General features: G+C 37.8%; 1 protein-coding gene across 5 annotated transcripts in view; it reads left to right on the top strand.

Annotated features, from left to right (window-relative positions):
* The window catches only part of KANSL1 (KAT8 regulatory NSL complex subunit 1), a 181,174-nt gene that overhangs the window by 137,100 nt on the left and 21,836 nt on the right, over positions 1–22,238 (top strand). For all 5 annotated transcript variants that reach the window (XM_047832333.1, XM_047832337.1, XM_047832336.1 and 2 more), the window contains 2 exons: positions 8,552–8,661; positions 9,496–9,691. In XM_047832333.1, coding sequence (XP_047688289.1) covers positions 8,552–8,661; positions 9,496–9,691 — 306 coding nt within the window. The remainder of the gene's footprint in view (positions 1–8,551; positions 8,662–9,495; positions 9,692–22,238) is intronic.

The following is a 22,238-nucleotide window of genomic DNA, read 5'->3' as shown; positions in this document are numbered from 1 at the left end:
GCATCTAAGCCCTAATCCAGTGTAAATAAATAGTAAGTAATACAAATTTAAGTAATTCATCGAGAGTCCCGTGACCCTTTAGTGGACTTGTTAGATGATGTTCAAGTGTTAATACTGAAAGGACTTTCATCTTTTTGCCTATTTCCAACCTGAATGAGTGTTTTTTGATGGACGCAATATATAATCTGCTTTGGTTGTGGGCGTTGTACAGATATTGCAGAAACTAAGTGATTTGGAAGACTGGATGCACGAGTGAGCCTTTTTTGGGCCATGGAGACAAGCAGGAAATGTTCCCTGAGATGGAGTGAGTTTTGTTTTTCTGCCACAGAGTAGAGTACTGAGGTAGAAGAAGGGAGGAACTCCTAGAAAAATGCCCTTTAACGCAAACAGACTTCAATCTGACTCCTTACTAAAGGCAGTTTGAAAGGTAAGAGTAGGCAGAAGAGAGAAACCAAAGGGCCTCTGGCTTTGCATCTGCAGGTGCTGATAAGGTCAACTGCTGCACTAATAAATTCTGATATGAAATAAAAAGCCTTCTGAACAAAAAAGGGTGTGTTCCTGGAAAGGAGGATTGTCTAAAGCTATTGAGAGTTCTCCCATGTTCTAAAACATGCCCTTTCCTTCTTTCTCCTCCCACTCACTCTCTTGAATAATTAGTAGTCCCCTTTCCCCCAATTAAGAATTAAACAGTGAATAGAGCTAACTTGGAACCTATGCCTGTTACTAGGTAGGAAGAACACAGTTAAAAATTACCAAAGAAAGTCAACAAAATTTCTGACAAAATATTCTCACAGGGCCTCCTCTGTCCCGTTGGTACAGGGTTTTTTGGACTCAATTAGATAGCCACCATCTCCTTAGCTTTCATATTGTCAGAGGATGGAGGTCATAGCTGCCAAGTAGCTAGAAACTGAGGGAGGAAATAGTGGCAGAGAGGGACTCATGGGGGCGAAGGGCTTAGTCCCACATTCTGTGTAAGTAACTCTCACGTCCTTCAGCTGACTTAACCCCTGATCCACAGAGTTCCGTAGAGTTTAGATAGAGCCAAGTAGAAAGCAGCAGTTGGTAGGCTGAAAGAGCAGAGTAGAGAATGTAGTCAGTGCCCGCTGCAGCAAAGAACAGCATTTGGAGTTTGAATTCCAGCAAGACTTGATAAATACCTTCGACTAGGGCCTTATACTGAAACCAAAGAAGACTCATGATTTAGGAGTTAAAGACTTTCCCAGGACTAAGGAACTCACCCACCATAGGATTAAGAAATCCCAAATAAACCCTGATAGGTTTCTGTGAAAGCCTGAAACTAGTTACACAAAATCAAGGTTCATTTGATTTGTAACCAATTAGAAATTTGCCTACTAGAGCAGAAATCAACATGCTTCTGGGAAATTTAACTGAATTCAGAGTAACATATCATATACAATAAACAGGAAACTGTTCGTTATCATGCAAGAAGATGATAGAAACTGATCCTGAAATGGCTCATAGTAGAATTAAATAGAAATATGTTTGAAGGAGTGCCTGGGTGGCTCAGTCAGTTAAGCCTCTGACTTCGGCGCAGGTCATGATCTCACGTTTCGTGGGTTCAAGCCTCACATGGGGCTCTGCGCTCATACAGCACAGAGCCTGTTTCAGATCCTGTCTCCCTCTCTCTCTCTCTGTCCCTCCCCAACTCTCTCTCTCTCTCTCTTTCTCAAATAAAAACATTTAATAAAACTTACAGAAATATATTTGAAGATTTAAAGTAAAAGGTAGCAAAAACATGGGAAATATCAGCAAAGAGGTGAAAACTAAAAAAAAAAAAAAAAAAAATATCACGTAGAACTTGTAGAACAAAATTGTGGAATTGAAAAGTACAATATCCGAGTAAAAAATTTACTGGTATACTAAACAGCAGATTGAAAACTTACACAAGAAGGGATCCGTACACATAACAGATCAGTGGGAATTATCCAACCAGAAGACAGAAAAACTGAACATTGAGCTGCTCAGAGATGAACATAGTGCTGGGGGAACAGTAAGTATGTATAATTCGAGTTCCAGAGGAGGTAGGGGGGCTGGAGCTGAGGAAATAATGACTGGATATTCAAATGAAAAAAATTTACAGATTGAAGAAACTCCAAAAATAGTAAGCAGGAGAAATACAACATGGTGAAAATGAATGCTGAAGAAAATCTTGCATGTAGCCGGAGGGACAAAAGATGCATTCCATATAAGTGAACATTGGTAATGTTTGGTGACTTCTTTTCTGAAACAGTGGAGGACAGAAAATAGTGGAATGGGATCATTAAAATAGGGAGCAGTGCCAAAAAAAGTCTTTAAAAATAAAGGTGAAATAAAGTCATTTTTAGATGAAATTGAGAAAAATCTGTTGGCAGAGTATGTGCACTGAAAGAAATGTTAGAGAACTTTGTTTAGGATGAAAGTGAATAATACCAGTTGGAAACTCAGATCAATGGGGAAGAAAAGCAGGGAAAGATCTACTTTATGAACAGTAAGCATAAGAAAGCTACTGTGTGTGTATTAATATTAGCAAATCGTTTTTAAGACAGGAATACCAGAGATACAATTCTCAGACAGTTACCAGAGATAAAGAAGGACATTTTAGATAATGGGGTCATTTCACCAAGGAGACAGAAGAGTCATAAAAGTGGATGCCTCAAATACATGAAACATAAAACATATGCAAATTAAAGGGATAGACAAATCCATAATTATATTTCAAAATTTTCACACTTGTAACTCAGTAATTGATAGAATTACTAAACAACAAATGTGAGTGTAAAAGATCCAGACAACACTGCCAACTTGACCTGACTGATGTTCGTAGAACTCTACCTCCCCCCGCCACCCTCCCCAACACCCACACTTCCCTTCTTGTGCAAAGTAGGAATAATACTGCAGGTCCAGATCCCGTTATCTGCATCTCCAAACTCCAAAGATCTGTGAGAAGCAGAAGTGGTTCTCCCTAAGGTGTCCATCAGGTCATTTGTTGACAAAATTTGACCTAAAGTGATACTTGATGAGACTTTACATTCTTAATTATGCATACCTTTTGAAGCAGAAATATTAATGTATTTGATTTTTTAAAATTAAAGGACTATTTTTGGGGGGCAGCATTTTAAGGTTGATAGCAAAATTGAGCAGAAGATAGAGATTTCTTAATATACCCCCTGCCCCAGCATGGCACGCCTGCTTCGGGTAGTCTCCGTTGTCAATATCCCCCACCAGAGTGGTGCGTTTGTTACAGTTGATGAGCCTGCAGTGACATATCACAGTCACCCAAGGTCCATAGTTTACATTACAATTCACTCTTTGGGTTCACACACTCTTTGGCTTTGGATTTATATTTAATTTTGAAGCACTTACCCAGAACATACAATGTGTGACTTTTTAAAAGTCTGTATAAATTTCCATAACACATCTGCCCTCAAGGGCCTTAGGTAGGAGTGGCTCTGTTTCTGTACCTCTTTGGAGTTGTTGATAATTAAGTATTGAGGAAGTACAACGTGCTTCTAACAGTGTTTGGTCCATAATAAACGGTTGGTAAAAAGCTTGCTGTTCCAGGCTGTGCTGTGTGTCTAGGAAACACCTATTAGCATAACCAGGTATCTTCCCTTGAGGGCTGCATGGTGGTACAACAGACCTATAACCGAGGAGTCTGGGGGGCAAGAATTCTCACTTCTAAGGGAGGTCGGGAAAGGTAATAGAGAAGGATGTACTGTATTTGCACTGAGTCCTTGTACATTTGCTGAAGGATGGTATTGAGAGTGAGTTTTGACAGGGAGGGTACTGCATGTAGGATATGAAAGAGGTTTGAGAGAGCCTGGTGTGATAGAGGAACTACAGATACTTTTCTTTGATGGACTGTTGGATGATGAGGCCAATTCATGATGGATTTTGTATTCATCTTAGTGAACTGTATACTTTATCCTGTAGGTGACAGGAAGCTGTAGATTGATGCCACATTTGGGTATGAATGAAATTTGCTTTATTAATGCTGGATAAACTTTTCTTCATTCTTTTTTTAAACTTAAAAAAAAGATTTTAAACTTACAGAAAAGTTACAAAAGTAGCACACAGTCTCCACATATCCTTTACCCAGCTTCCCATAGTGTTGTTAACTTGAACTACCATTGTACAAAGACCAAAACCTGGAATTAACACTGATAGAGTACTATTCAGATTTTATTCAAATTTCACTTGTTTTCTCACTAATGTTTTTGGCAGAGGGAGCAGGAGGAGAGGGTCCACAATCATAACTGCATTTAGTTGTCCTGTCTCTTTAAATCTCCTCTTAGTCTATGATTGTTCCTCAGTCTTTGTCGTCTTTCATGGCCTTAATACAGAAATACTGGTCTGTTATTTTGTGTAATATTCCCTCAGTTAGAGTCATCTGACGTTTTCTCATTATTAGAGCTTGCGCACTTGTAAGGAACACCGCAGAAGTGCTACTGTGCCATTCTCAGTGCACCATATTGGGGGTACATGATGTTGGTTGGTGATACCTTTTTTCACTTGGTTGAGGTGGTGCCTACCAGCCTTCCCCACTGTTAAGTCAGTATGTTTCCCTTTGTAATGAATGTATCTCCTAGGGAGTTACTATGCAATATTCTGTTGCTCATTATACTTTATTCCACAATTTTATCATCCACCAGTGGGTTTTGCCCACAACAGTTATTACTGTGGTGTTTACTAAATGGTGATTTTTCTGTTTTCTACATTTGTTAATTGGAATTCTGTTAGGAAGAGCTGTCTTTTCTCCCTCATTTATTTAGGTATTTATTCCGTCATTCAGTAATGTTTATATCAGAATAGGTTCATTTCATTTTATGGATTATAATCTGTTCCTATTTATGATTCATTCATGCTCCACTTGTCTCAATTTTTGGTACCAGGCCTCTTTCATACTGTTTCCTGTGTCTTTTCAGCATGCTCCCCTCGGTTATTGAGTATTCACTTTCAGGCACCAGAAGACATTCTGAACTCATCCTGTATTTTACCTGCTCCAGCCCTGGTTCTTTTTATTGGACAACAGTGTTTAGAAACCAAGATCTGAGTACTAGTTGTCCTCATTGCTACTTGGTATCATTGCTTCTGGGACTTCCCAACAGTCAAAGCTGGGAAACACACATGTGCTAAAGCATGCATGCATACACATGTATCAGTGTTTATTTACCCATTTGTATATACGTTAAAAACTGTAAGTGCATATTAATACCAGTCCAACACCACAGCCTTCTTCATTGATACTCATTTTTATCACAGAAAGTAGTTTCATAGTTGCCATCTCATATCCTTGTGAGAAATGTATGTATTAAACAGAGTACAATATTGTGTACAATGTCTTTGCCCTATAATACGCAGTCAAAATACTATTTCCTGAAGTTATACTTAAATCAGTTTTTTTTCCTTATCCTTTTAGTGTGATGTGTAATTGTTTTGTAATGCAGTTAGGTTTTTGTTACCTCTTTAGAGTTATTCTAATACTGGTATTCCATGTTTTCTCTCCCAACACAATAATCGATCTTTATTATTATTTTTGAGTATGTGAAGCATTACTATAGTTCTAAGAATCCAAGCTGTACAAAAGACCATCATTCCTACTGCCTTGTTCCCATTTTCCCATTCGTTCCATTCTGTTCCCACTTCCTTTAGGTGGCCATTTTCATTAGTTTTTGGATTACCTTTCTTTTGTGCAAATGAGCAGGTAACAAGTATATTTTCTTATATACCTGTTTTTCTTCCAGGAAAGGTAATTACTGGGTGAATATTTGAAATTGAAGTTCTCTTGTTTGTTTTAGCAAAATATTGCTTCTGTGGCTTTTGACAGATGACTTCATTATTTGTTTCAATTTGTAAAATAAGCCTTGTTCTTTTACCCTTTCCTTCCTTCGTGGAGTGATAGTGATAAGTCAGAGGATAAATGCTTTCTCAGAAGAAAGGCATGCTAAACATGTAAACTATTGCTATTTCTTTTTAAACAGTTCAAGGTATTATCTTCCTACCATTGGTTAAGCAAGAACAACTTTTTTTGTTGTTGTTTGTTTGAAGTTTTGCAGTCACCAGGTTTAATGAATAGTGCATTGGCCCAACAAGGGTTTTGAGATAGAGAATAGAGGGGTAGATACTGGCTGGGGAATATTTGCTCTACCATATATATTTTTTTAATGACTAATTAGGACTATTAAGATAAATTGGACTGTGGATAAATAAGTTGAATAATAAGAATTTATGACTGCTTTTACAATTACTTTATTTCTTTAGTTTCCAGCTGCCTGTTTTCAGTGGTGTAGGTAAATATAAATCTTAGGCATTATGCTGGTTGAAAATTTTCAAAGTCAGTCAGTCTTGGGCGCCATGCTGGCTCTGTCGGAAGAGCGTGTGACTCTTAATTTCAGGGTTGTGAGTTCGAGCCCCACATTGAGTGTAGAGGTAACATACTTATAACCATACATATATAAAATACAAACATGTTTATATATGTACATATATAAAATGCAAACTTAAAAAATAATTCAAAATTATTTTCATACAATTGTATATATTTTAACCTCAGTATAGAGGCATAGGAAAGTGAGGCACAAAATAGTCCCATTTTATATATGCAAAAATGGAAGCCTAGCTAACTAACTTGATGGAAGTGGAATTTTCAGAAGGTTCCGCTCCCTATTTAGCACAATTTCCTGGCCATGTTGCTAGTTCGTGGAAATGACTGGTACACTGTTTACAGGCCAGCAATATTTTGGTGATTTTAAGCAAGACTATGTTGAGTATCATTGAGATGAGCTTGAAACATGAAGTAATTCATATAAAGTCAAAAAGTAATTTATTTTGATCCAGGAATAAAAGTTGAATTCTTTTCCATATACCTAGCCCTTTCAGTCAGGGAAGAAATCACTTCTATCTAACCTTCCTTGCTACTTTTAACTCCCAAAAAGTCACCCCCTGAACCTCTGCTTTTGGGAGAAGGGAAATTAACAGAAATTCTCTACTACTGCAGCTTTTCTGCTCTCTTCTTTCTGGCTGTGGGATGTATGTACCACATAAAATTCAAGAAAGCTCAGTAATAACTCCTGCTTTCTGGATAGGAGAGCCTTTAAATTCTTTGATCCTTTTTACAGTTTCTTGTTGGAAAACAGATATGAGTCATGTGTTAGTTTCCTGAAAATACTAATGATGTAAACCACTGCAGTAGTAGTGATCAAGCTTAAATTAGTATGTGGGTTTAATATTTGTAAAGTGTTTATTAATGTATCTCCACTCTCTGTCTTTGCAGCCTTTTGGACTGCAGGATAGAGAATGTTTACTTTTACTTAAGGCAGTGTGAAGATATTTAAGAAACTTTAAGTAAATTTACGTGTGTTGTGAGCTGTGGTTTTCTTTTTCCAGATGGAATGCTGTTGGAGGATGGGGCTAATATTTTAAGCGCTTTTCGTTTGGGAATGAATGATGAACCTAGTTGCCCCAGTGCCCTGCTTTTGGATTTCAGTGTGATTATAGAATATCCCACGGTCCTCTGATTATTCAGTGCCTGCTTGTGTGATTGGGACTGGAACCTAGGCACATTTCCCTCTGTGAGGTTCATGCTCTTGACTGCTTGCTGTGTGCTGCGTTATCTGTGACAAACATTTCTGTGCTAAATCATGTTTTCTCTGTTGCCTTCAGTTTTAATTTGGGGACTGAATTGCCCCCAAATCAGTAAAATTCACACTGAAGATTTATGGCATTTAAGTATATATATGTATATGTATATGTATATGTAGGCATGAAAAAATAGGCTGTTTGCAGCAGTTATCTGTAGGTCATGTGATTATTGATGACTTGCGCTTTTTCTTCAGATTTTTTTTTTTTATTTAAAAAAAATTTTTTTTTAACGTTTATTTATTTTTGAGACAGAGAGAGAGCATGAACCAGGGGAGGGGCAGAGAGAGAGGGAGACACAGAATCTGAAACAGGCTCCAGGCTCTGAGCTGTCAGCACACAGCCCGACGCGGGGCTTGAACTCACGGACTGTGAGATCATGACCTGGGCTGAAGTCGGATGCATAACCGACCAAGCCACCCAGGCGCCCCCAGATTTTTATAAGAAAGATAAATTTTTTTGGGGACTCCTGGGTGGCTCAGTTGGTTAGGCATCTGACTTGATTTTGGTTCAGCTCACGATCCCATGGTTGTGGAACCTGCTTGGGATTCTCTCCTCCCTCCTGACCCTTAGTTGAAGACTCTTGTTACTATGTAATTATTTTGCTAAGCTTCTGTTCCATGGAATCATGGAACTTACTATTAGTCTGTAATCATGGAACTTACTATTAGTCTGTAAGTAGGCACTTACTATTAGTCTGTTAAAATATTTTGGTTCCTTACCCTTCTTCACCCCAAAGCAAAAGCCAGTTCTCCTAGTTAATTTTCCTTTTTCCTCATTCATACGAGTTTTTTTAGGTTGATATCAGAAATTTTAGATGTTTCATTTAAGTGATGAAATGGTGCTGCTTTTCATTCTGGATACTGTTGGTTAAATGTTATAATGTATTTTTAACTTTCTTCTCCTTATTTAGATCGAGTCTGTTTCTCAGCCCCTGGAAAACCATGGTGCCTCTGGTCATTCAGAGTCATTGTCTACTAAATCATGTGGAGCATTGAGACCTGTCAATGGCGTTATTAACACGTAAGTTTTGTGTCTACTTCCTGTGCTCAGTAGGCTCGTAAATGATGAATTTGGGACTCTTAGTTATCCCTAGCCAGGACTAACCCTGGTTTAAAGTCAGAAACCTTATTGCTTAATAATATTGTGCATGCATCTTACAGTAGCAAGTATATTTTAATTAGCATATTAATGTGTTTCCCTTTTACTTACTGTAGCCTAAAATTAACTCACCATGGAGAAAAAAGAAAAGGTCCTACAGTTATTGTGAGTCGTTATGGTTGGTCCTAGTCTTGGTAGAATTCTTCAGAAGCGTGTACATAAAATCTTTTACTCTAGGACAGATTAGATCCCTAAAGGCTGTGTTTGTAAATCTGTATTTATGAAAGTTGAAGGAATCCCTCTACAAGTGAAGAATGTGTATACATCCCTGAAAGTCGAATTTTATAGAAGAACTATTTCTTAGGTAGCCCATTAACATTTGCAGGATTAATCATTTTCTTACCACTTGCAGTTTTCTACAGCTAATTCTTCTTTCATGCTTCTGTTGTAGAAGAGAACTTTATCACTTGGAACCTGAATTTGTCACTTACTGACTTACACTATTCAGACATGATGTTGTTGTCCACCAAGAGTCTTAAAGATCAGCACAGACACTGCATGCACGTGCACATGCACACATACACACTCACTCAACTCACTTAGATTAGCAGATACCAGCATCAAGAAGTGATGTGCATCTGTCCTAGAACTTGTTTGTGTCTGTGAACATGTGTAAGCAGAGGAGGTTGAAACGGTATCAAAGGCTTTGTTTCCTTGTCTTCTGAGACGTGAATATTCTTCCTTCCCCTTGTATAGTCTTCAGCCTATCTTGGCAGACCACATTCCAGGTGACATCTCTGATGCTGAGGAACAATTACAAAAAAAGCAAAGACTGAATCTAGTTTCTTCATCAACTGATGGCACCTGTGTGGCAGCCCGAACACGTCCTGTACTGAGCTGTAAGAAACGAAGGCTTGTTCGACCCAACAGCATCGTTCCTCTTTCCAGGAAGGTCAGTACTGGTGAGACTTGGTCATTGTTAAACAGTGAGCCAGATGCTCAGATAGAATTATTAGTCTTTTGCCAACTTTGGTTCATTTAACTAGTGTTTTCCAAACTTCACTAACCACCCAGGTTTCCTGGGGAGCTTGACAAAATACTGGGTTCTGAAGTTGGGCCTGGGACCCTTGTTCTCAGAAAAACAACTCCTAGATGGTTCTTCAGCCAGATTTGGAAACCACTGACTTGAACTTGTTAATAGAAATGGGGAAGAAGAGGTTTAAGTGCTGCCATCAACACTTTGAAGGAGGGTAACGTGCTTCCTACTTGTCCTGTTATCACTGAAAATGGCATGCTTTCCTTTCAAATAAGAGTCTCTCTTAAAATTTTTACATTAATGTGACTAAATGAATGGAGGTCAGTTAACAAGTGTAGGAAACTTTTGATTGCTGCCTCTTCAAATAGCACAGTTGGACTTCATTCCAAAACTGATGAAATAATACTTCAGTAAAATTCATACCATGCAGTGGTTAAGAGCATTACCTTTAAAGAGGATAAACTTGGGGCACCTGGGTGGCGCAGTCGGTTAAGCGTCCGACTTCAGCCAGGTCACGATCTCGCGGTCCGTGAGTTCGAGCCCCGCGTCGGGCTCTGGGCTGATGGCTCAGAGCCTGGAGCCTGTTTCTGATTCTGTGTCTCCCTCTCTCTCTCTGCCCCTCCCCCGTTCATGCTCTGTCTCTCTCTGTCCCAAAAATAAATAAACGTTGGGAAAAATAAATAAATAAATAAATAAATAAATAAATAAAGAGGATAAACTTGGGTTTGAATCATGACACTGCTACTTAATAGCTTTGTGATTTGGAGCACGTTTACCACCCCCACACTCCTCTCCCCATATCCTTCCCTTCGCCCCAGGCCTCAGTGACCTCTTCGGGTGGTTTGAGGGTTAAATGAAACGTATGTAACTTGCTCATTGGGATGTCTGGCTGATACGTTCCTGGTACAGAGTGGCTGTTACTGTTAGCACTTGTGTTGTTCACTCATTCAACAAATATTATTAAGCTCCTACAGTGAGCGGGGTCTGTTCTATGCTCTGGGAATACAACACTAAACAAAAACAGATAAAAATGTTTGCCCTCCTGAAATACTCGAGTGGGTAGAGACAGAAAATAATAAGGTATAATGGTAAGTCCTATAGCGTTAAGTGCTGGGGAGAAAAATGCAACAGATGAAGGGAAACAGGGACTGCCCGGGAGCTCCGATGGAATGGGGCCTGGAGGCCTTGCAAGAGGAAGGAAGAGACGGGGAAGGAGTGACTGGTGAAGTGGAAGGAAACTGAAGGGAGTAAGGCACATGGAAGACGAATGAAGAACGTGGGTCAGTGAGGAACAAGCGGTGGTGTGTGAGGTGCCGCAGGCAGGCCCAGCACAGGAAAGGTGCGAAGTGACCATCGTGTATGGCAGGGTTAGGGTTGTTCGAGGTCCATGTGAGCTGTCTTGCTAACGGGAGGAGAGCGAAATTCTGCTTGGAGTGGAGTGGGTTCAGGAGAGAGAGGGGGCAAGGAGTTGAGATGTATTCAAAGCATTAAAGAGGACTGAATGCTTCAGTTGAGAAACGTTCTAGATAACTCAATATTGCTGTATAGGAGAGCGGAGAAATCACTTATTTGAAGGGAAATGTTAAGATAGAGCTAACTATTACAATACACTTGCTGATGAGAAAAGTGATAACGTAAGAAGAGGGGAGAGAATTGTCAGAACCATTACTGGTTAGACAGTGGATTATCGGTGCTTGGCTTGTTTTGTTATAGTGTGCAGTTGGACCGGATAACCTTGCCTTTATCTTTTTTGTTTGTTTTTAAGGAAAGCACAGTAAAAATTAAACTATCAGATTGTACCATTTTTCTCATGTCTGTTCCTTAGAATGCCTGCATTACCAAAATAACAGAAAAGAGAAGGGTATTTGGCAAGTTTCTCACATTGACATTTGTGGTCTCAATTTTTTATGAATAGACCTATAAGTCAGAATTTTTTTCTCAGAGGTTAAAGAGTTGATATTGAGAAAGCAAGAAAACTGTATATTACTGTCAAATGTAAGAAAGTCATTTTTGATCATGTCTCTATGCTTTTGACAACAAAAAAACCTCAACCAAACAAAAACAAAAAAATCTCAAGGGGTAGTAGTGTCCTTTCTTGGGGCAGTTTGCTAGTCTCACTGTGTCATGACATCTAGGGATTTTGTAAAAATTTTCTGTGGTGTACGGTGGCCTCCTGGATTCTTTTTTTTTTTTTTTTAATTTTTTTTTTCAACATTTTTTATTTATTTTTGGGACAGAGAGAGACAGAGCATGAATGGGGGAGGGGCAGAGAGAGAGGGAGACACAGAATCGGAAACAGGCTCCAGGCTCCGAGCCATCAGCCCGGAGCCTGACGCGGGGCTCGAACTCACGGACTGCGAGATCGTGACCTGGCTGAAGTCGGACGCTTAACCGACTGCGCCACCCAGGCGCCCCATCTTTTTTATCTGTATGGTAGCAAACCTTCCCTGCTCTTGACAATAGCTTCTTCTGGTCCATGCCTAAAATCAAATGTACTTGTGAAGAGACATACAAAGCATACTAAAAGACCCTTTGATTCCAGCACCAGTTTCTTTTTCCTCCTCCTCCTCCTCCTCCTCCTCCTCCTCCTCCTCCTCTTCTTCTTCTTCTTCTTCTTCCTCTTCCTCTTCCTCCTCCTCCTCCTCTTCCTCCTCCTCCTCCTCTCCTCCTCCTTCTTTAGTGTTTATTTTTGAGACAGAGCATGAGTGGGGGAGGGGCAGAGAGAGAGGGAGACCCAGAATCCAAAGCAGGCTCTAGCTGTCAGCACAGAGCCTGATGCAGGACTTGAACTGTGAGATCATGACCTGAGCAGAAGTCAGATGTTTAACCAACTGAGCCACCCAGATGCCCCCAAGCATCAGTTTCTAAAACAGTCATCCTGACCTACAAAAGTAAGCTACATGGTAAATAAGACAAAAGAAACCAATTGAGTTCAGGAAATAAACCATTTGCTGGTTATAGCAGAAATACTGGAGTTCTGCCAGTGTTGGAGGCAAAGGCCATTCTGTCTTGATTGCTCACTATGTCTCCTTGCTTGGTGATATTTGCTGTTGAGCAGGCATCTTGTCTTTTATCATTTTGAGGTGCTGGATTTGCAAAGCAAATTTATGCAGCACTGTGTTGAATCCCCAGTGTGCTCCAGGTATTCTTGTGGTTTCACTGGTGAACAAAGTGCTTGCCTTCATGGAGCTTACTTTCTAATGACAGAGCCTAGATAGCAAAGAAGGTAACAGATAAGCCATTCTCTGATATTATTAAAGAGCATTGAGTTCATACTTTAATAAGATTTGCTTCCAAGTTTTTTTAAAAAGAATTTTAATAAAACAGGAACTACATCTCTCTGGATTAACTCAAATTACCCTTGTTATTGCCCTTCCCACCACATTTCTACCTACGCAGGATAGATGGTTACTAGTATATCTACAAGTAGAGAATGTAAAAAACACATGTTTAATGTCAATGTTACTGGCTTATCTACATATTTTAAATTATCTCTAGTCCACGCTAGAACCAAATATAAAACTCACTTTAGGGAACTCATTCAGTTTTACAGAGCAGTCATCTTAGTTGAATCACAGCTGGAATTTTATTCTATCAAGTTTTACCGGCATTTCTGAAATTACAATATATCTTATAGCTGAGATGTACTTTTAGTGTAGTAGCACATTTCTTTTTGCCTCTAAAAGTCTGTTTTTATGTCATTAGTATCTTAAATTCAGTGACTACGACAAAGGATTTAGTAAGATGAACTTGTTGGAAATAAACAGGATTGAAATCTGTCAGTAACTAATGAAAGGCTTTAAATGACGAAACTGTTGACTTTAGGTTAGAGTTTTGAGCAGTGAAGTATCATAAGCTGTTTTTTTTGTAAAAGATAAATGTACAGATAGTTTATGTTTGGAGTAGATTGGCGATAAGAGAGACTGGAGTCTGAAAGAAAGAAAGACTAGTGACAATAGTAATCCTAGTGGAAGTAATAGTCTGAAGGCTCCAAAGCTCTCAGGATGCAATAGTTTTGAAAACTAGTCCTAAGGAAGAATCACTAGGGTGTTGTGAGTATCAGAGTTGGGAGGGCAGAGAGCTTTGAGATTGGGAGAGTGGGATTATCTTCCATGGAAATCTGTAAAGCCTGGGGAGAATGTGGAGGTTATTTCCTATTATTGTGATTTTATTGTAATATTAGTACATATGATAACAAGTTGCCCTTAATTGCTATTTATTATGTATTTCATCACTTTTGGGGGTCTGGTATGGTAGATGTTAGCAATTAGGCCAGTGAAGAAACACTCAAGTGACAAATTTTTATAACGTGTTATCACTGTGTTTATATCCTATCCTGCTGCTTCTATGAGGTATAGTTATAGCTCAATCTAAAACATTAGTTTCTAATATACTGAAATTTCAAATCAGTAAAAATTTTAAAAGAAATGGGCCAATATAGGGTTGCTTTTTATTTTGTTAGGCAAAGTTATTTTGTATATTAAGTATATCACAGTACAGATAGTATTTTTTTAATGCTTATTTACTTATTTTGAGAGAGCTTGTGCAGATGATCTGGGGAGAGGGAGAGGGGGAGACAGAGAGACAGAGACAGAGACAGAGAGAGAGAGAGAGAATGAATCAATCCCAAGCAGGCTCTACACTCAGCGTGGAGCTCAATGCAGGGCTCAATCTCATAACAGTGAGATCATGACCTAAGCCGACATCAAGAGTTGGACACTTAACTGGCGGAGCCACCCAGGGGTCCCAGTACGAATAGTATTATAAAAGAAAAAATAACATGCCTTGAGATTTTGGATTGGCCTTAATAGCATTTCTTTTTAATCTCTTTTTTGAGATCAATACAACTTTTTTTAATTCCAGTATAGCTAACATACAATGTTATCTTAGTTTCAGGTAAACGATATAGTGATGTAACAATTCCATACATCACCCAGTGGTCATCATGACAAGTACCCTCCTTGATCCCTGTCACCCATTTCACCCATTCCACCACCCACCTCCCCTTTGGTAACCATCAGTTCTGTATAGTTAAGAATCTGTTTCTTGGTGTGTCTCTGGTTTGTTTCTTAAATTCGACATATGAGTGAAATCATACGGTATTTGTCTTTCTCTGACTCATTTCACTTATTAGGATTATACTCTCTAGCTCCATCCATGTTATTGCAAATGGCAAGATTTCTTTTTTTTATAGTTGAGTAATATTCCATATGCATGTGTGCGTGTGTGTGTGTACTTACCACTTCTTTATCTGTTCATCTGTCAGTGGACATTTGGGCTGCTTCCATAATTTGGCTATTGTAAATAATGCTGCTATAAACATAGGGGTAGCATTTCTTATCAGACGATTTGACAGTGTTCTGGTGTGATTTTGGAATTTTATAGTCTGTTGGAGGATAATTATGTAGGAATGTTTGCTCTGGGTTTTATTTTAAAGTTGGATTCTTTAAAGTGGTCCTCTACCACTTCCTCATGTATCACACTTGAGGACATAACAGGACATTACATATCAGTAGGACATTCTCTTAAGGCCTAGTGTCGTGACATTTGTGGATGAGAACTAAAGAACTAAAGTGATTTTGAGTTTGTATTAAAAGTGAATAATTTGGTATCAAATAAAATATGTTCTTCATTGACAGGGGCTTCTTGTGATAAATTTTGGAAGCCTAACTTTTCAATACTAGTTGGACTTTTGGGCAGGAGCAAGAGTGCCATATGGAAAATTGTAGTTTATTATAAAACACACACAAAATAAATTTTGAAAGGCTGAGATAAAATACATAGAAGTTGAAGCTCTGATATTTTATTTGTAAACTGTCCTCAAGCTAAAAGAATTTTTTTCGGTGCTTGAACTAATACTCTGATTAACAGAGAATGACGAGTAGAGAGCTTTGGTACTAGAATTTTTCATGTGCACTGCATTGAGTTTCTAACGGAAATTCCTTCAGAGAGAATTAGTGTAATTTATAGTATTAAAGGAACAGAATTTCTCCATGTATGTATCTTATCTCTTCATTCGATTCTTACATATTTCCTGCATTCATGTTATTTTGTGATGCAAATGAGATCTTTTCTGTTAGGGTTATTTCATGAGTGCTGTTGAGTTTTGTAATTGAACACTTCTATGAACTCTGTGTTCTGGTTGATTATTTTTAATTTTCTACATTGTCTGTCACCAGCAAGCAATGTGATACCTCTTTATACACTTCTTACTCCTTTTCCTTGACTAGATACACTTCAGAACAGTGTTAAGAAATAGTTGGTTGTAGTGAGGCATGTCATTCCTTTTAGAAGTTCACTATTAACTTTGATGTAGGGTAGCTTCTTAAAATGAATTTGGATACTTTGCCATTTGCTATGCTCTGGAAAGCTTTAACGCATTTTTCTGGGAAGTATCAGTTTCTTTAAAATTTGTTGGAACTTAAGTCAAAAACCATCTGAGACTAACACCTATTTATTGTACAGAAAATTGTCCATCTATCAGATTTTTCAAATTAAGTCATACAGAATTTTATAGAAAGCATTCTTAATTTTTAAATCCTTGTTACCTGTGGTTATGTCCATTTCTCAGTCTTAATTATATTTGTCTTCTCTTTCTTCATTAATCCTGTCAGCAGTTTTCCTGTTTTATTGGTCATTTCAAAGATCAGTTATTTGCTGGTAATTTCTGCTTCCTGTGGTCTTGATTTTTTTTTCCCCCCTCCTCTCTGCCTTTATTCAAATGCTTGGTTAATTTATTTTCTGTTCTTCTGCAATAATAAAAGCACTTAACTTTTTGAATTTTCTTCTGAGTGTAGTTTTTGGATGGCATTCCACAGCCTTTGATGTGTGAAGTCTTCTTTTTGCTATTTGTAAGTTGCCATTGAGTTTTTGCGTTTTTTTCCCAAGAGTTACAAATTGAGTTTCCAAATTCTAAATGGTTTTTCTTGTTCAACCTTTTGTTATTTAATTACTAATTTTTATAGCATTTGGTTACAGTACGGTTTGTGTAGTTTCTGCTTGTATTTGTAGTCTGTTATGTTGATTTTTGTTTTAATGTCATTGGTGTCTAGTGTGGGGTTCTCTACAGTCATATCTTAGTGACTTATGGCTTCTATCTCCAGTAGTTTTTGCCTTACATTCTACTTTCCTTGATACTAATGTTATGTAGTATGGGATTTTTCTCCCCCGTTTACTTTTAAGCATTTGTTTTCTGTGTGTTTTTTGAAACCTCATAAAAGCAGATTTAGGTGGTGGCATTTTTTTTTTTTATCATCTCAAAAAAGTCTTTGGTTTTAATGGAGATTTTATTAAATAGAAAAGTTTTCCATTTTATATTCATTTTTAAAACTGGATTTAAAGGCTTATTTAGGCTTATTTTGATTGTAACATTTCATTATTTATTGATAGTCCTCTTTATACCTTAATATACCCATTTATTGAGTTCTTAATTTGAATTTGTAGTTCTTCAGGATTAGAACAAGTTTGACCATGTTTCAGGTTCTTAGCTCATAACCTTTGTCCCTTAAAACTGTTCCACTGTCTTTTGGCAGTGGGGGTGATTATTTGTTGTTTTGTTTTGGCATAGAGTTCAGATGATCTTATTGTCATTCTTTTATATTGGTAACCAGTTCTGCTCTGTACTGTCCAGTTTGGTAGCTACCGTAGCCATATGTAACTATTTAAAATGAAGATTAAAAAATGTGGCACAGCCACATTTCAAGTGTTCAGTAGTCACATGTGACTAGCCGCTACCATCTTTAAGTCACATAAATATTGAACATTTCCATCATTGCAAAACTGCAATGGATATTGCTGCGGTTTTTTTTTTTTTTTATCTCACTCTATCAAGTTTTCTTCTATTATAGCTTTGGTTTGTGGTCCGCCTGAGTTTACAGGTACAAACTAAAGTATTCCAGTTATCTCTGCATTATTTTCTATCCTGTTTGTTTAGCTCTTACTACCTGCTCCTCAGTGTAATCATTAAATTAAACGTGGGAAGTGATTGGACTAGTTTGAATGCACATAGTAAGTATTCAGATGTTAGCTGTTAACATTTCTGTCATTGTTTTCATCTCTTTGGTTCTCCCATAGTGTAAAGAAAGAAAGAAAAGTTTATTGCTCACGTTCTGTTTTAATTCTCCAGATCGTCAGTCTGACCTATAGTACCTCTTAGGTAGGTTCTAGTTCTGTTACCAAGAGTGGTTAAGATTTTTTTTTTCTTTTCAGATTTTATATTTCCTTTTTATGTCATCTTATTGCCTTTCATCTTTCCTGTTTCCATGCCATAGAGCCTGTGTTGTCTTTGACTCTGTTGGAGATGTGGGAAGTTTGATTGTTTCACCAAACTTGTTTAACAGTTTTCCAGGGGTGTGTTTTTTCTGAATTTCTCAGATTTGTTTCCTTTTCCCTTGTTCTGCAGTATTCTACTCATAGTCCCCATGCTGAGGATTTTTTTCTTTCATTATTCTTAAAAAATGAGTCAATTTATCCAGACTTTGTGTTTATGACTAGAAAAATTTAGTAGCTGGGTGTGTTTCCCATCCTAGCTCTGGAAGCTAGAAGTTTGAAATCAAGGTGGCAGCCCTTGCTACCTCTGAAGGCTCTCTAAAGAAGAATCCTTTCTTGCCACTTCCTGCTTCTAGTGGTTGCTAGCAGTCCTTAGCATTCCTTGGCTTGTGGCAGCATATCTCTTACCTCTGCATTTGTCTTTACACAATCATCTTCCCGGTGTGCCTGTGTCTTTGTGTTTTCACATGGTCTCTTTTTTTATGTTAATTTATTTATTCTGAGAGAGTGAGTGAGAGGGTGTGAGTAGGGGAGAGGCAGAGAGGGAGAGAAAAAATCTCAAGCAGGCTCCGCACTGTCAGTGCAGAACCTGATGTGGGGCTCGATCCCATAAACCATGAGATAATGACCTGAGCTGAAATTAAGAGTCGGATGCCACCCAGGCATTCCCACATAGTCTTATTAAAGACACCAGTTGTTGGATTTAAGACTAATTCAGTATTACTTCATGTTAAACTAATTACATTTGCAAAATCCTGTTTACAAATAAGGTCACATTCTGTGGTTCTGGTTGGGCATGAATATTGATTGGGATGGGGTCTGGGGGTGGGGGGCACTATTCTACTCAGTACACTGGCCATTGGGCCTTGTCTCTGCTACTCATGTGATGGTTGAATCTTTTTCTCAATTCTAAATCTGGAAAGGTGTTATTACTAATTCAATTCCTGGGTTTCAGCAACTTTTCATACTTAGCATACCTGTGCTGTAGTTAGAAATAGTTGGACTTCATTTTACTCCCACTGCCAATTTTCTGGAACTCTTCTGCACCACTGAATTTATTGTGTGAAGAATTTCAATTCCCTGAGTATGGAAAAATTTACCAGATTTAATGTCCTCCTTCCCTATTTTTTTTTTTTTAATTCTGTAAAGTACAAAGAATGATGTAACAAACATCTGTGTACATAACCACCTTAAATGTTACTAAGCTTGACTTTTTTCTTTTTTTTAATATTTAAAAGAAAAATATAATAAACATTAATGTTTCTTTTATTTTCTGTCATCTCCTCTACCTGCTTCCTTCCCCAGAGGTAACCATTATCATGAATGTGGTATGTATACTCCCAGTTCAGGCACTTAGGTTTTTACTACACATCTGTGTATCCATGAGCAAAATGCAGTATGTATTGTTTAGTTTAATGTTCATAAAAAAAATTTATATATACCATCATGGTGTACATATTCTGCAACTTAGTGGGTTTTTTAAAATTCACTGTTGTCTTCTCAAGATCTCCGTGTTGGTAGGCATAATTTCAGTTCATCTTTTGTAGAGTCCACATTTCCTTAAAAAAGACAGTGTTTGGGTGTGAGTATATCCATAAGCTGTTTGTTAACTTCACGGCTCTAAATTTAACTTCTAGTTTGGGCTTAATCATTGTGTTCGTATCTTCTGTGTCCTTTGGTCTGCTTTCTATTTGTCTTTGCAATGTATTTGGTATGTAATATTGTATAAGTTTAAGATACACAACATGTTGATTTGATCATTGCTATTGCAGTGTGCCTGCCAGTTGTAGCCTTAGCTAACATCTCCATCATGTCACACAATGATCATTTCTTCCTTGTGGTGGGAATAATTAAGATCTAGTCTCTTAGCACATTTGATGTTTATAATACAGTAGTGTTGTCTCCATAATCACTGTACTGTGTATTAGATCTCCAGGGCTTCTTTATCTAGTAAAATACAAATTTATACTTTTAAACAACTTCTCTTATTTCCCTACCTCCCATTTCTTCTTCTTCCTCCTCCTCTTTTTTAATGCCTATATATTGATATAGTTCCAGGATGACTGGTTAGGTACATACAAGTTCATGGTTATTATTTCTTCTTTGCCATCTTTCCTTTCATCATTATATTGTTCCCCTTTTGGTCTCTTAACAATGCTTTTACTTTAAATAGGGATCTTGGGGGGCGCCTGGGTGGCTCAGTCGGTTGGGCGTCCAACTTCGACTCAGGTCACAATCTCGCGGTCCATGAGTTTGAGCCCCGCGTCAGGCTCTGGGCTGATGGCTCAGAGCCTGGAGCCTGCTTCTGATTCTGTGTCTCCCTCTCTCTCTCTGCCCCTCCCCCATTCATGCTCTGTCTCTCTCTGTCTCAAAAATCAATAAACGTTAAAAAATTAATTAATTAATTAATTAATTAGGGATCTTGGTAAGTACTTGCTAGATACACCTTTTTCCATCTCTCTGTTTTCACTTTTTCTGTGTCCATTTGTTTTTGGTGTGTTTTTAAGAGGTGAATTAAACATTTACATTTACTCTGATTACTATTATATTTGGAATCTTTCTTCCATAATTTTTTTTTTAAGTCTTCTCTTTGCCTTGTTTTTATGCCTTTTCTGCTGTTGGGTTACTGTAACTGTTGGGTTACAAGTACATTTCTTGCTACTTTGGAACAAGAGGACTTTAGAACTCCTCTATTTATGTCTGTATTTTCAAGTTTTTATTTAAATTCTAGTTTGCTAAAGAATAGTGTAATATTGGTTTCAGGAGTAGAATTTAGTAGTTCATCACTTAAATATAACACCCAGGGCTCATCACAAATGCCCTCCTAATACCCATCCTCCACCCATAGAATGCCTCTTTTTAAAACATCTTTTTTTCTCATCTATTATTGATCTTTAATATTTTACCTTGAATTTCAACCCCACCCAAATCAGTCATCTGTAAATTCATACTTAACATTTACCAACACGTTTGCCATTCTTATTTGTTCTGGAGCTTCTTACGTCCCACTCTATCCTCCTTCTGAGTGCCTCCTTTAGTAGCCTTCCAGCAGCGATCTAGGAGTTGTAAAGCCAGTCTTTATTTTGTGTCTGAATGTATACATATGTGTGTTTGTTTGTTGCTGTTTTTTTTTAAAAAAATTTTAATGTTTATTTTTGAGAGAGCGCAAGCTAGTGCAAGCGGGGGAGGGGCGAAGAGAGAGGAAGACACACAATACAAAGCGCCTTCCAGGCTCTAGGCTGTCAGCACAGAGCCTGATGTGAGGCTCAAATCCACGAACCTCAAGATCTTGACTGGAGTTGAAGTTGGACACTTAACTAAGCCATTCATGTGCCCCTACATATGTGTATTTGTAAATATATACGGTTATAAATTGCCTTTATTCTTGAGTGATGGTTTAACTGCATGTAAAATTTTTATATTCAGCAGTTTGAAGATACTTCCATTTCCTTCCAGTATTTATTATTGTTGATGAAAATTCTGAAATCAGTTTGTCCTTCTTTTATAGTTTATCTGTACCTTCTCTCTAGTAATTTAAATTCACCAACTACCTTCTTTCAGTTTTGTTTTTATGTTTTGCAGTATTAAGGGTATATTTAGATGTATGAATTAGTTTTTAGCCACTTAAGGTCTTGGCTTACACCCTCATTCTCAGTTCTTGTCTGTTCTTGTCTGTCTTGGGTTTTGAAAATTTGAAAATTGTTAATTTCTTTAAACTTTTCCTCTCTTTTTTAATACGGTATTGTATTATTAGATTGTCATAGATCTTGCCATTCTCTCTTTCTTTGTACACTTCGCATTTCCATCTCTCTGGCTTGTTGTGTTTTATTTCTGTCGTCTTCTTGGACTCTTCCGCCTAGTCATCAGGGTTCTCTCCAGCTGTATTTACTTTACTATCGAACCTGTCAGTTTGGATTTTTTTGTATTTTGGTTTTTTACTTGAGTGTGTGCTTTTCACTCAGAATTTGTGGTTACTTTCAGAAACATCCTTTTTCTTTTTTTTTTTTCATCATTTCCTGTTCTTTTATGATGTTTATTCCTTCCTTTATCTCTTTGAACAACTTTAATATACTTATTTTAAAATTGCTTTCAGGGGCGCCTGGGTGGCACAGTCAGTTAAGCGTCCGACTTCAGCCAGGTCACGATCTCGCGATCCGTGAGTTCGAGCCCCGCGTCGGGCTCTGGGCTGATGGCT

This window comes from Prionailurus viverrinus, chromosome E1 (genome assembly GCF_022837055.1).
Source record: "Prionailurus viverrinus isolate Anna chromosome E1, UM_Priviv_1.0, whole genome shotgun sequence".
NCBI classification, from domain to species: Eukaryota; Metazoa; Chordata; class Mammalia; order Carnivora; family Felidae; genus Prionailurus; species Prionailurus viverrinus.
Note: the sequence above shows the minus strand (reverse complement) of the source record. Positions and strands in the feature narration are given on the sequence as shown.